This window comes from Triturus cristatus, chromosome 4_2, assembly GCF_964204655.1.
Source record: "Triturus cristatus chromosome 4_2, aTriCri1.1, whole genome shotgun sequence".
Classification (NCBI taxonomy): Eukaryota; Metazoa; Chordata; class Amphibia; order Caudata; family Salamandridae; genus Triturus; species Triturus cristatus.
This window is the reverse complement of record NC_140586.1, coordinates 926,682,182-926,697,704: the sequence shown is the minus strand read 5'-3', so window position 1 is coordinate 926,697,704 and position 15,523 is coordinate 926,682,182. Positions and strand designations below refer to the sequence as shown.

The following is a 15,523-nucleotide window of genomic DNA, read 5'->3' as shown; positions in this document are numbered from 1 at the left end:
GCTGACACCGGAGCACAGGAGGGCAGAGAGAGGGGCACTGCAGAGCTGGAGGGCAGAGAGAGGGGCACTGCAGCATTGGAGGGCAGAGAAATGGGCACTGCAGCGCTGGAGGGCAGCGAGGGCTGACACCGGAGCACAGGAGGGCACGGTAGAGAGACGCTGCTGCTAATGAGGGCGCAGAGAAGAAACACTGCTCTTGACATGGGACCCATAGAGCGACTCTGCAGCCAATGAGAGCACGGAGGAGTCACGCTGCAGCTGAGAAGCGCGTCCGACGTCACAGCTTCCATCACTTGAGAGACATTTAAAAAGAGGCGCTTCCTTCCTCCGAGCTGCTGAGAGGTGCAGGTGCAGCGGGCGCGGGTAAGAGGCAGGCGGTGATGCCAGGGGGGCAGGGGCTGCTGTCTAAAGAGGGCACAGCTGCACCTTCAGGGGGACAGGAGCACTGCTGAGAGAAGACACAACTGTCCCTTCAGGAGGGCAGGAGCGCTGCTGAGAGAAGACACAACTGTCCCTTCAGGGGGGCAGGAGCACTGCTGAGAGAAGACACAACTGTCCCTTCAGGGGGGCAGGAGCGCTGCTGAAAGAAGACACAACTGTCCCTTCAGGAGGGCAGGAGCACTGCTGAGAGAGGACACAACTGTCCCTTCAGGAGGGCAGGAGCCCGGCTGAGAGAAGACACAACTGTCCCTTCAGGGGGGCAGGAGCCCGGCTGAGAGAAGACACAACTGTCCCTTCAGGGGGGCAGGAGCGCTGCTGAGAGAAGACACAACTGTCCCTTCAGGAGGGCAGGGGCACTGCTGAGAGAAGACACACCTGCCCCTCCAGGAGGGCAGGAGCGCTGCTGAGAGAAGACACAACTGTCCCTTCAGGGGGGCAGGAGCGCTGCTGAGAGAAGACACAACTGTCCCTTCAGGAGGGCAGGGGCACTGCTGAGAGAAGACACAACTGTCCCTCCAGGAGGGCGGGAGCGCTGCTGAGAGAAGACACAACTGTCCCTTAAGGAGGGAAAGGAGCCGCGCTAACAGAGGACATACTGCACCTTCGGAGGAGGGTGGGGGTCCCAGCTCCCAGACAACACCTGCACCATCGGGGGTCACCGCTCCCCGAGGATATACTTGCACTTTCAGGGGTGCAGGGTCGCTGCACCTTCACGTGTGACGAGGACACGCCTGCACCTTCGTGAAGGAAAGGGCCGCCGCTCCTGGGCTCACGGGGCATCAACTCTGCTTCCTGAGGGCACAGCCGCCCCCTCGCACCTCACCCGACCTGCCAGGGGAGGGGGGCTGCTGTCCAGGGCACTCGGCTGTCCCAGCACAGACACCAGGGGCAGTTGTACAGGAGCATTGCGGACCAGGAACACAGTCTCCACCCGCACGGACGCAGGAGCTGGACAGGGGGGCACGGGAGCTTCACCCCCGGGGGGGCAGTAACCGCAGACCAGAGCGCACCACTCTATCCGAACAGGACAGGAGCTGCTGGGCAGAGGCAGACACGGACACCACTGTCCGAGGACACGACCCCTAGAGGGGGCAGTAACAGCTGACCCGGGCACACACAGTACCCGAAGGGGGACAGGAGCTGCTGGACAGGGGCAGACACGGACACCGCGGCCCGAAAGCACACCGGCTTCACCCCAGCGGGGGCCGTAACCAAAGACTAGGACACACCACTGAGCGTTTACAGGGGGCAGGAACAGCCGGACAGGGGCAAACACGGACACCGCTGCCCGAGGACACGACCCCCAGGCGGGGCAGTAACGCTGACCAGGGCACACCACTGAGCGTTTACAAGGGGCAGGAACAGCCGGACAGGGGGAGGCACGGACCCCGAGGACACGTCCCTCAGAGGGGGCAGGAACAGCCGGACAGGGGCAAACACGGACATCGCTGCCCGAGGATACGTCCCTCAGTGGGGCAGTAAACGCTTACCTAGTCGCCCCACAGTGCCAGTACAGAGGGCGGGGCTGCTGGAAGGGCATCGCTAATAGGGGCACCGAGCTGTACCCGCACATGGATCCGGGGCGCTGTCAACTAGGACTCACCATCTGCCCCATCCCGGGGCAACAGATGCTGCAGGGGAGCTGTGATGCTGCCACCCCGCCCCGTTCTACCCGTAAGGAAGACTGAGGGACAAGAGAGGGGCACCGACGGGCACAGGGAACAAGGTTCAGTGTGGCCCGGGCAGACACCGTCCTCTGCTGAGCCGATGAAGTGACCCGCCCCCAGCCCCTCGCCCTCTGCATCGCCTCCTCTGCCTCCCACGTGCAGCGGACCGGCCTCTGATGGTGAAAATAATGACTGAACTCGTATCGCAGACTAACTGAAGGGGTCTGTACCGAGGCACGGAGGCGCGTGCCGTTACACGTCTCAGCGGGGCTCAGCTTATCGGCCTAGATTGGATGAGAGTCTGAATGGCACAGCGGGGTTAAAGTCTGCGCCTCACCTCATGAGGTCCCTCTAGAGCAGGTCTATCCTAAAATGCTGGTGCCCTCGCCTCACCCTCTGTGTGTCCCTTCAGCTGAGGTCCCTCTAGGCCTGGTATCACTTGACCTACCGGTGAACTCTCTCCGTCCTCTGCAGTGTCTCCTCCTCACCTGATGAGGTCACTCTAGACCAGGTCAGTCCTGACCTGCTGGTTCCCTCACCTTCTCGCGGGACAAGACCTCGGTAGGGTCTTTCATGTCGCTATGTGCCTCACAGCAGCCCTTTGCCCCATGGTTCAGCTGCCCGGGAGGCGGAGTCCTCTTCCAATGCCCCCCACCTGGACCTGAGCCGGGGGCAGCGTCGCCAGCCCCAAGCATGCTCCCTGGCCTCCAGCTTCTGAACACCACCCACTGGGACCTGGGCTTGCCCTCTGCGGCCAACAACACCACAGCTCCAGCCTTGAGCCTGAAGTCCAGCCACGTGGCCACCTCGGCTACCATGTTCTCCATCGGGGTCTTGGGCAACCTGATCGCCATCGTGGTGCTCTGCACGTCAAAGCGGGAGCAGAAGGAGACGACATTTTACACCCTGATCTGCGGCCTGGCCATCACCGACCTGCTGGGCACCTGCTTCACCAGCCCCGTGGTCATCGCCACCTACCTGACCAACCGCTGGCCGGGTGGCGAGTTGCTCTGCCAGTTCTTCTCCTTCTCCATGCTTTTCTTTGGCTCAGCTGGCATGAGCATCCTTTGTGCCATGGCCATCGAACGCTACTTGGCCATCAACCATGCCTACTTCTACTCACGCTATGTGGACCGTACGCTGGCCCGGGTGGCCTTACTTGGCACCTACCTCTCCAACCTGGTGCTCTGCATGATGCCCAGCTTCGGGCTGGGACGGCATGTGAGACACTACCCGGGCACCTGGTGCTTCTTGGACTGGAGGGCGACGGATGCCATGGCCGCGTCCTACTCCTACCTCTATGGTGGCGTGATGCTGGCGCTCATCACCGTAACCCTAATCTGCAATGTGGCTGTGTGTGCCTCCCTGGTGCGCATGAGCCAGCGGGCACGGCTAGTGCGGGCTGAGGTGCCTGGCCCAGGGGCCACCAGGCCCAGTCGCCGCTTCCCACGCCTGCCCTCGCCCACCTCTGCTGCGGAGATCCAGATGTTCTGGCTGCTCATCCTGATGAGCATCGTCTTCCTGGTGTGCTCCATCCCTCTGGTGGTGAGTAGCGTGCAGCCCCTTTGTTACCCATCACCCAGTACACCTCCCTTGGCATGAGTGACCTCCTGCCCCTTTGTTATCCATCACCCAGTACACCTCCCTTGGCATGAGTGACCTCCTGCCCCTTTGTTACCCCTCACCCAGTACACCTCTCTTGGCATGAGTGACCTCCTGCCCCTTTGTTATCCATCACCTAGTACACCTCCCTTGGCATGAGTGACCTCCTGCCCCTTTGTTATCCTTCACGCAGTGCACCTTTCTTGCCATGAGTGACCTCCTGCCCCTTTGTTATCCATCACCCAGTACACCTTCCTTGGCATGAGTGACCTCCTGCCCCTTTGTTATCCGTCGCGCAGTGCACCTTTCTTGGCATGAGTGACCTGCTGCCCCTTTGTTACCCATCACCCAGTACACCTCCCTTGGCATAAGTGACCTCCTGCCCCTTTGTTATCCATCACCCAGTACACCTCCCTTGGCATGAGCGACCTCCTGCCCCTTTGTTATCCATCACCCAGTACACCTCCCTTGGCTTGAGTTTCCTCCTGCCCCTTCTTTACCCCCACCCAGTATGCCTCCCTTGGCATGAGTGACCTCCTGCCCCTTTGTTATCCGTCGCGCAGTGCACCTTTCTTGGCATGAGTGACCTGCTGCCCCTTTGTTACCCATCACCCAGTACACCTCCCTTGGCATGAGTGACCTCCTGCCCCTTTGTTATCCTTCACCCAGTGCACCTCTCTTGGCATGAGTGACCTCCTGCCCCTTTGTTATCTGATACCCAGTACACCTCACTTGGCATGAGTGACCTCCTGCCCCTTTGTTACCCCCACCCAGTACACCTCCCTTTGACGTGCCATAGGAGCAAGGAAGGCTTTTCCTGATCACAGCAGGTGGAGTATAGATGGGAGGAGAGATGCTCTTGCATAAGTGCTGCCTGGGACGAAGATGAGGAAACTCGCATTATGCTTCTGTACTATTCTTGCATTCTTACTCAAAGTATTGTTCGCTATTGTGTGCAACTATACAAGGAGGTAAGCATAAGCCAACGCCTCCTTTCTCCATACTACACCAGGCATAAGGAAGGGGTATACGTTCATGGTGCCGGGGCATAGATCACTGTGCATAAGGAAGGGGTATACGTTCATGGTGCCGGGGCATAGATCACTGTTCATTAGAAGGGTATATAAGTTAATGGTGCAGAGGCATCGATCACTGTGCATAAGAAAGGGATATATGTTAATGGTGCAGAGGCATCGATCAGTGTGCATAAGAAGGGTATATAGGTTTATGGTGCAGAGGCATAGATCACTGTGCATAACGAAGGGATATAGGTTCATGGTGCCGGGGCATAGATCACTGTGCATAAGGAAGGGATATACGTTCATGGTGCCGGGCCATAGATCACTGTGCATAAGAAGGGTATATAAGTTAATGGTGCAGAGGCATCGATCAGTGTGCATAAGAAGGGTATATAGGTTTATGGTGCAGAGGCATAGATCACTGTGCATAAGGAAGGGATATAGGTTCATGGTGCCGCAGCATAGATCACTGTGCATAAGGAATGGATATACGTTCATGGTGCCGGGCCATAGATCACTGTGCATAAGAAGGGTATATAAGATACAGGTGAAGGGGCCGGTTGGACACACAGGTCAGTTGCCGGAGGGGATGCTGTAAGACATAGTTCAGACTTCAGTCTTGATGGCACAGTAAGGCTGCTTCCATTGTGATCGGCTATAGATGATGCCAGTAGGGAGAGTTTAAATTAATAGGATGAGTCTGCTTTAACCTTTACCCTAATATATATCTTTATTGGTCAGCTGTTTAGAATATTCACAGTCGTTCTAATGCTCATAATCTATGAACAAGTAGTGTATTGTTCGTCATTGTAAAAGTCGGTTTTCCCGTTTTCAGTTTCTATTTTTGGCCAATTCTGTTGTTTTTTTGATTCAGTGTTTCCCAGTGGTTTAAGTGCCTTAAGAAAACAGTGGTTATCACTGGTTACACATTTTGGCGCCATTAAAAACTACAGAAACAGTGTTTTTCCAGTGTTTATGGAATGTTGTGCTTTTATTATTGCTTGCTTTCTTCCCTGAGAGTGCATGGTATATAGACAGTGTACGTACAGTGTATATTTGGTCCAAATACATTTTGATAAATCAAACATTGTGACACACCATTCCATGCTTCTTCAGGGTGTCTTTGGTCATGCCCTCTCGCTCTTTCCTCCCATAATAACTCTTATCTGTGGAAAGGCCCTCTCAACATTGGCACTTGAGATGGGCAATGCCAAAACATCCAGTACACAATTGGCTAACTCTGGCTCCTGACATAGCTTTCCATGCCAATACTGGTCACCTGAAGAGTTCAAATCTGGGACAGGTTGTGTAACATGTGCATTGAACTGGGCACACATGCCCTCAGGGTTATTGAAGCGGGCAAAAAAGAAACAGCACTCTGAACGCCTGAAGACAATTCTCCTTTCGGGGAGGGATCTAGAACTTGTACAGAGTACCACAGTGAGGGTTCATTGACTTCAGATGCCTTGGTTGGCGAAGGGACACTTCTATACATCATTTCAAGCCCATTTCCCATGCATTGTACAATAAAAGTTCCTGGATTGCTCCTCAACATTGCTTTGCTTACCAAGTGGCAAGCGCTCTAACACGGAACATGTTGCAGTGCCAGAGTCACTAAAAGTGCCGCCCAGCCCACGCTCAAGGAGATGTTTCACATCTAATCCAATTATGCTAAACACTTGGCAGATAAGAGTGTTTTCAAACTATAGCGTTTTTATCATGTCCATTACAGCAGTCATGTTTTCTTGTAAAAATCTAAAAATGCAGTAGAGTGAAAGGTGTTTTTTACATCACTATCAATATGCAACCGACGATCCTCACATTTCTTGCCTTTGGCATCATCACTCAGCAAAAATTCTGTAAACGCCCGCCACATGGATAATATAGCATTCACGGCCTCTAGGACTGAGAACCACCGGCTGAGGGACACAGTTGGAATGACTCTTTCTTTGATGCCAGAAAAAGCACAAAAGGAGAAATATTTGCATTTTAGTTCCCGTGCATTGCTAAACAGTGTATCACAATCAACTACAAAGTCAACGCCATTCTTCATTAACTCTGAGATTGTAAGGATGCTTTCGGCATTTAGCAAGTGACACGGATCTCTTACATGGAAGCACTTCCGCTCAGGCATTGATTACGACAGGTGATCACACAACTTTTTCATATATGTACCTGAATCACTGCAAATGAAATGATATCTCTCCAATCTTTGTTGAACTTGGTAAGAACTGTTTGCAGCAGCATTCCAAGTGACACTGCGTTCCATGTTTGCCAAAAGCCCGGTGTCATGTGTTTACCACTACCCCAGATGCCTGGTGACAGCACTCTTTTCACATACACCCGTCACTACACCTTGCATTGAACGTTTAAAGCCTAGGGTGCTTGGCGATTCACCTACTATCAACACTGACTCGCTAGAAAAGGGGGTGGGTGTATCAAAGGGTTTTACCCATTCTCTGTCTGTGGGTAAATGTGGACTTATAAGGAAATATTTTTATGAAACCAGCCATTTTACCTATCAGTGACAGAATCAAACATAGCCAAAATGTCAGATATGATTTTGATATTTCCTGCTTCTCTACAGTTTACATAATAATTAAATAAGACCTAAACATGCTTCTAAACCCTGCATCTTTAGACCAAGGACCACAAAACTGAAAAAAGAGAAATAAAAAAGAAACAATATTTTGGTGTCATCCCTAAACAACAAAACTCAAGCAGAATAATGTTAGCCCAGTCTTTCTTGCTTCTGCCTTATATAACAAAGTTGCATTGTATTGCCCCCCTTCAGGAAGAAATATAAAATAATCTTTAACTATCCTTTCCTTTCTTTGAATGGCATTTAGTTTGTGTTTGTGCAGGTGTGTTTTTCAGTGTTTATATATTTATACCGGTGAGGGCTATTTCCCTTTCGTTGGGGTTTTATCAGTTATTATAGGTTTAAACCTAAATCAAGATAGCCTGCATATAGTGTAAAATAGCCTACTGCATGGGTTATTCCTATGTGCAGATGAGATATTCTATTACAGGTTTGCCTGACCTCTCACACTTTCATCTACAAGAGCATACCTTAGTGCGAGATGAGTGAGCGATTCCTAGGAGGTTTCCTTTTCTCCAAAAAGGCAATGGATTCGCTTTTAGGATTAGAAAATCTGCTGTGTGTAAATTCATTAATATCAGGGGTAATACTACATGACACCTAATGTGGGCATCAGCCCCTGAGTGCCCTTTAGGAACCATGAGAACCCATCTCCCAGAAAATAAGTCACACCCACAAATTATCTGGAGATGGCAGAGGTGCTTTTCGATTCTCCTCAGAAGAAGAAAAGATATCCCCTTGTCCATTTGAGGTTTGCTTCCATGTTATATGTTATGGTATGTTAGGTTATGTTTTCTTAGGTTGTTATGTCATGGTTGTTATGGGCTCTATACTATAGCACAGCAACGCAGACCTGGAGGTGTATCTCAGCACTTTGCTACTCAGGATTGGCACAATGCAATTAGAACACCCACGCCTTTAAGAGTCTTTTGAACTTGGCATGTTGGAGGCTTAACAGTTACAAGGTACTAATTCCAAGTCTTAGTAAACAATGGCAGTCAAGGTGTAGGAAGTACTAACTGAAGAAAGTGGACAAACTAAAAAACGTGGCCCAGCCCTTACTGTCCATCAGACAGTGAGGAAATTCACTTTATTGTCGGTGAAATCTAAGCCTGGGTGGTAAACTCCACTCCGTTAGTGGAGTTTGCAAAGTTTTGCCACTCCGCGTTCCACTTAGAGTGCAGCAAAAATGTGCCCACCGCCGCATAGTGGGGTTTACCAGCGCTCACCCACGTTTGAGAATCGTGAAAAAGGTGAAGGCACTCCCGTACACTAGACCTCGACTTTTGTGAAGAAGTAGTTTTCATTGGTTGAGACATACACATCATTCCACAGCGAACCAATGAGGGAGCACTTCAGTGGGATGTTGAAAACATTGGCTGGCTCAAGTTCCTTCCCTTGCATTTCGCTCTCAAGTTCTTAGGAAGGCTGCTGTCATGTCTGCATTTTGAGTGTTGCCGCAGTGTTCCTGCCGACATGGTGCAAACGAAGGCCGATGCTGTCAGTAATAGTACCCCCAGGGGCACCCCGTTTTCCCCCCTCCCCCAAATTAGGTTACCCAAAGAAGACACAAGAAACAGTTGTAACTGGGTAACAAATGCTGCAGGATTTATTACATAATTCCAGGATATGTAATAGGTGGGTTATCTTACGGGCGATCAAAGGGCAGGCGGCCATCTACTTCACCTGCCCCGCCTGATGAGCCGGGCAGCACGGGAACGACCCGCAAGTGCTGCCCCCCAAGTGATTCTTTCTCGATCACGTGCCGTTGAGATTCTACTCACACCCCCCCTCTCGGGGCGGAGCGTCGCATAGCAAGCCCCCGGTTGTTCAGGCCCACAACCGCCCACAGGCCTAGCGGGGCGCCGACCGGCTTCCGGGACCTCTCTGGAGGCTCCTCGTTTTGGCTCAGGCACCACGTGGTGCCGCGCAGAGGTACCCTTTGTACCGGCCTGCTTCCAGATCGCCCTGTAACTCCGCCTGCAACGAAAAGAAAACATTAAAACGTTCAAACCAAAAACCCCACCCCACCACACCACGCCGGGTAAGCGGCAGGGAGGGTAAAAAGGCGAGGTGGGCGACAAAGAGGTCGCCAGTGAGGGTGGGGAAAGGCTAAATAGCCTTCCCCTCACACCTGGGCCCGGAAGTGACGCGCCTTTCGCGTCACTTCCGGCCCTCGACACGGAGGGGGGCAACAATCGCGATCCCCGCCCCCGCCCCCCACCGAAGGAGGGAGTGGGGGAGGGGTGACCGGGGCCCCGGGGCCACTAAGGCGCCGACCGCCGAGTGGCCCCCTGCGGGGGCCGCGGTCAGCGGCATAGTACCCCCAGGGGCACCCCGCTTTCCCCCCTCCCCCAAATTAGGTTACCCAAAGAAGACACAAGAAACAGTTGTAACTGGGTAACAAATGCTGCAGGATTTATTACATAATTCCAGGATATGTAATAGGTGGGTTATCTTACGGGCGATCAAAGGGCAGGCGGCCATCTACTTCACCTGCCCCGCCTGATGAGCCGGGCAGCACGGGAACGACCCGCAAGTGCTGCCCCCCAAGTGATTCTTTCTCGATCACGTGCCGTTGAGATTCTACTCACACCCCCCCTCTCGGGGCGGAGCGTCGCATAGCAAGCCCCCGGTTGTTCAGGCCCACAACCGCCCACAGGCCTAGCGGGGCGCCGACCGGCTTCCGGGACCTCTCTGGAGGCTCCTCGTTTTGGCTCAGGCACCACGTGGTGCCGCGCAGAGGTACCCTTTGTACCGGCCTGCTTCCAGATCGCCCTGTAACTCCGCCACAGCCCTGGAGGCGGCTAACCGTCGCAGCCAGGGCCCCCCACCAACCTAGCTCTTTACCTGCACCCTCTATTCACCAATGCTTCGCTTAAATCCAATAAAAACAGGTCCATGCCTATTTGGGAGAGGTGTACTTCATCCAAGTCGAAGTACCCCTTCACATTCCCCCGAATCATCTCATGGCGAATAAAGCCCAAACCCCTTTGGGCTGTGAACTTACGCATTGCTCCATTAATGCGCCTCCTGGAGTGCTCTACCGCTTCTAAGGATTTAGCTCCCCGCCAAGACCTGCGGGGGATGATCTCTGACCACACGATCTCACACTCGCCCAGACGTTTGCAGATTTCTCCTAAGTCTCTTTTCATGGCTAATAACAGCAATCGTCTCCCTAGGGTAACAAGGTCGTTACCACCCAGGTGTATCACCAACAGGTGGGGCAAGGTGGACCCGTGTGCTCTTAATCTCTGCTCGATCTTATTCCTGAGTTCGAACCATCTCATCCCCGGCACCCCCATCCATTCCACTTCGGTCTGAGGGAAATGTCGCATCCAATTTCGGTGCACTGCCCATTGGGCCGCCCGGGCGACAAATGAATGCCCGATCACCCACACCACTCGTCCTAATAAAGAGGAGACATGGTGTACACACAAGTTATTTTAATCAGACAGGGTGATTTCAACGATACACACCATAAATCACAAACACATTACTAACAGCTGCCTCCCGGGCGAACATATATCTTATAGCAATCAGATTCCCAACGCCCCAGTTTCTTCACCTGAGCGGCCTCTAAACCCGCCAGGTGAGCGGCGGTGGCAGCGCCAATGCGGAAGGAGTGGCTGGAATACCTTCTGTCCGGCCGGGCGAGCCCCGCCCTGGCTAAACTTGCCCTGATAACCTGCTCGAACTGGTATCTGGTTACAGGGGTACCATTTGAATGCAACAGGAGATAACCAGGGCCAGGCGGTCTGTGTTCCAAAAACGCCTTTATCCATTGTACTGGGCAGAACCTGGGGTCACCTAGGGGCTGGAGAACCACCTTGATCCCCCGCCCCGCCTGATCACGCCTTTACTTGCGTAAAAGAATGGTCAGTGACCCGGAAATGGACACGTCTGAAATTGCCAACGCATCCCCTGAGCAGTCGACCTTGGACCTAGCTACTAACTCACTGACTCTGAAAGCCCCGAAAAATGCTAAGCAGAATGTGGCTGAAAACAGCGTGGCCTCGTAATGAGAGTAGGTGACTAACTCGAGAGCCCCTAGCATGCCTTTCAGGATTTCGAAATCAATGGGCGCTCGATTATCAGGGGCCCTGGGCTCCTCCCTAGCCCAACCCTTCAAGGCGGCCCGGATGGGATAGGAGTTAGTGGGATCCGCCCCGCCAGACAACCTAGTGTCGTGGCTTACGGCTGCCAAGTGACTGCCCACCCATGAACGGCTCTTCCCTTGTCCCCTAGCCCACACCAGGAATGCTCGGACCTGGGACACCAACGCAGCCCCTGAAGTACCCAGTGCTACAGAAGTTGCTCTGAATGTTGCCATGTGGGCGCTGTAGCGCTTTCTGGTACCTGGGGCCAGAGCTCTTTCTCCCATCGCTTTCAGGCTCAGTCCCACTGCAGGATCCTCCATAGATGGTCCGGGAATGGGGTCATCTGCGCTCTCGCCCGCGGCCAGGCCTCCCTGAATCGGAGCCACTGAAAACGAGAAAGAGCGTCAGCTGCCACATTTTGAATTCCCTCGATGTGCCTGGCTCTAAACTCCACATTGATGCGCAGGCAAGCCCGGACCAACTCCCTTAGTAAGCACAGCACCAGCCGGCACCTGGCGGACTGGTTGTTAATTGCCTGAACGACCGCCATGTTGTCAGACCAGAACACCACCTTTCTGTCTGACAATGCCGCCGGCCATAGGTGTAATGCAACGACAATCGGGAAGAGCTCCAACACAGTAACATTTTTGGTGATCCTACGCCTGCGCCAAACATTGGGCCATCCTTGCGCGCACCATTCTTCGCCCAGGATAGCCCCAAAACCTTCCCTGCCTGAGGCATCTGTGAAAAGACAAAGTTCCTGACTATCAATCCAGGGCTGCTTCCAAATAACCGTCCCGTTAAAGCAGGCGAGGAATTCGCTCCATACCACCAGATCCTGCTTCAGCCCTGTCCCCAGCTTGACCCAGTGATGTTTCTTTTTTATACCAGCAGTCGCCCTAGCTAGCCTGCGTGCAAAGACCCTCCCCATGGGTATGACCTTTAGCGCAAAATTCAGGGTCCCTAGCAGGCATTGGACTTCACCTAGAGTAGCCTTGTCCCTACCCAGTAGATCGCAGATCTCCTGACGCAGGGCCTGTACCTTATCCGCAGGGAGTCGGGACACGCCCTTTACCGTGTCCAACTCGATGCCCAAGAATACCAAAACCTGCGCCGGACCCTCGGTCTTACCAGGAGCTAAAGGTACGCCCAAGTGTCCTGCCAATTCCTTGAAACATTGCAGCGCCCGTGCACAATCTTGCGAGTCAGCTCCATTCCACAGCGAACCAATGAGGGAGCACATCAGTGGGATGTTGAAAACATTGGCTGGCTCAAGTTCCTTCCCTTGCATTTCGCTCTCAAGTTCTTAGGAAGGCTGCTGTCATGTCTGCATTTTGAGTGTTGCCGCAGTGTTCCTGCCGACATGGTGCAAACGAAGGCCGATGCTGTCAGTAATACCGGTAGCTACCAGAATGGTAAGCTACTTGGGACGAACAAGTCATCTGTGTTGCTTTGTGGACAGCTCTGGAACAGTCTCCCCTCTGGGTCTGAGATCAGCTTGTGGGAGTCTGGCTGCAGGAAAGGTGTCTCTGCTGTTGAAGGTAAAGCTCTTGTGTGTTCGTTGTCAACCTTGCTGATTCCATCTGCAATCACAACAACACGCACATCAGAACACAGAGTACGCCTGGCATAGTTCCTTCATTATGAGTAGGACCCAGAGCCCTCATGCATTGAGCTCCTCTTACCTCACTGAATCGTAGCTATTGCCAGTGCATCGGGTGCAGTGTCTCCGGGGCACAGGGGCATCACTGGTGCAGTGTCACCCGGATATGGCTGCGCTTTACTACTGAATTAGGGGCAGTGGAGCCAGTCGTGCTCCCTTGCGTAAGAGAGCAGGGCATTCTCCGGACCATACGCAACTATCCGAAAAAGGATCGGAACTTGCTTGTGCCATTGATGTCAGAGGAAGGGCACATTTAGGGCACATGCTGCAAATAAAGTGAAACTGGTCGCCCCCTTCTTCCATTTCTGTAAATGCTGCTGAAAAAGCAGCACGCCGGTAACCACTGACAACATTTAGCGCTAGAATTGGCGCAACGTCAAACGGTGAGAGAGCATTCCCTATTTTGCCTAAAGGGCGATTGATTGGGCTAATGGTTGCTATTGGTTACTGTGTCCGTCCATTTGCGAAGAGCCCCGGGGGATGATCCTAAGAATGACTTCAGCTTTACGAGTATAAACTTCTCCAGGAGACACAGGTTTAGGGTACGTGATTGAAGCAATAATGTTTCACTTGTAATGCACAGGTGCCACGTAAAGGAGCAATTTACAGCCGGTTTGTCCTTTCGTTTGAATGTGTTGGCTCATGGATGGGGTCCACGAGCCCGGGTTGTGGCATGCGGCGTCATCTGTGGGTTTACTATGAGCAGGCCTACCGGTAACGGTCACCATGATCCAACTAGTCAGAGCTATGAATTGTATGGCCTATAAGCTACCGTACACGGGTATGTTTGTGTAATTGCTGATATCGATATGTCTCCCTCATCTTCATTGTTTGATTTTGCTAAAAAAAAAAAAAGTCATAGGCCTTTAAATGTCCCTCATAGTGGCACTGATATGATAAAAGATCTCACGTAGCAAACTGAAACCTTGGCAGCTATGGATGGGGGCGGCTAGCTCTTAGTTGGCTATGCAACTGAGCCAAATTTATGGCTTATTTAGCTGATGCAAATAGGAGCATTGACTAAGCCATAAGAGGGACTTGTAGGTGGAGTGTCCCCATTGTATTGATTACAGGGTTGCAATGACAGAGCAGCAAAATACTAAGAGGCCAGTACATAGCGGCTATCCACACAGCGGCCACTAGGCTAAATTACAGCACAAAGTTTACTGTGTAATCTGACCAAGTGGGTGCTGGTGCGCTGCACGTGACGGAATTGCTCACTGGTGCTTGGGACAGTCTGCCACGAGTTGGCGCGGTCTGCCTTTTTAGAGATGACCCTAAAGGCATGGATTTCTGGAATTGGTATTAAAATCACTGTCGCCAGTGACCCAAGCCATCGTTTAGATTTGAGGGCTTGAAATAGGCGGGATTTTCACGTTTGTGCGAGTACCCAGATTAGTGTTGGTGGTGTTTCTACGATTGGCAGCACGGCAGGAGCAAGGTGTGGTGCAAAAGGAAGTGGCCGCCTGACAGGAGTCCTGGCTTATAGTGGCACAATTGTCAGGTGTTCCTTAGAACTGCCTTGCGGTATGTAGCACGCGCGTATGCCGATTCCAGTTTGCGCAATACTGTTCACCATGACACCAGGTCAGTCAGGGCCAACTGGTTTGTTGGGTGACTTAGGTAGGCGTAGACTTAGTTCAGCTCTTGCACAGCCCATCATTCCAGAATTGAAGGGTTGCCTTGGGTATCCCTGGGCCTAGCCCTGAAAATGGTACAGGATAATTGTTTGGCTCTAGGAAACTGGGATCTCATGCCTGGGTTCGGTCTTTCTTTGCTGTCGGTTACCTTCACTTTGGCCATAATTAATACTTGCTACGGCTCTCCCGATGCTTTTGCAGCGCTTGAGGCTCAAGGTGCATGTGGAATCCATTTAAATGTTTTCACAGATAGCTTGGAGCCCACCGCGGGTCAGCTATTTACGCATCCAGGTCACTCGAGGGCTTTGCTACACTGTTCCCGAGCTATCGTAGCCGACAAAGCAGTATCAGGGAGTTGTTCTACAGGGAAGGCAAGCCTCCATCAAGCACAAAGCCAACCTCAGTCGGGATGGCTTAAAGTCAAGTTATTATTAATGTTATACACACATCCCAACTGGTATTCAATCCATCCCAGTTGGGCTGTTAACGTACAAGGGGGAGTATGATTGTTCTTGCAGGTCTCGTCGGCTGATGAGTTTGGGACCAGTTTTGCGCACTGTTTTACGCAAGCTCAATGGTAATTCTTGTGCCTCTGGTGGAGCACGGTCCCACTAGACTGGGTGCAAATTCTGCCATTGTCTTCAAGGTATCCCATAAGCTGAATGTCATGCACTGCTTTCAGCATGCATTTCACATGTTCTCCTCGGAAGAAGTTTACTTGTTGATACACTTGCGAATAGGTACGGCATCAATTGTATTAAGTTTGAACATTGTTATCGAGCACTACGT

The 15,523-nt window shown here is 52.5% G+C and overlaps 1 protein-coding gene across 1 annotated transcript in view; it reads left to right on the top strand.

Moving 5' to 3' along the window:
* Nucleotides 1-624: 624 nt before the first annotated feature.
* The window catches only part of LOC146835427 (prostaglandin E2 receptor EP4 subtype-like), an 87,098-nt gene continuing 72,199 nt past the window's right edge, over nucleotides 625-15,523 (top strand). The window contains exon 1 of the mRNA XM_085600193.1: nucleotides 625-3,653. Coding sequence (XP_085456319.1) covers nucleotides 2,682-3,653 — 972 coding nt within the window. The 5' untranslated portion in view covers nucleotides 625-2,681. The remainder of the gene's footprint in view (nucleotides 3,654-15,523) is intronic.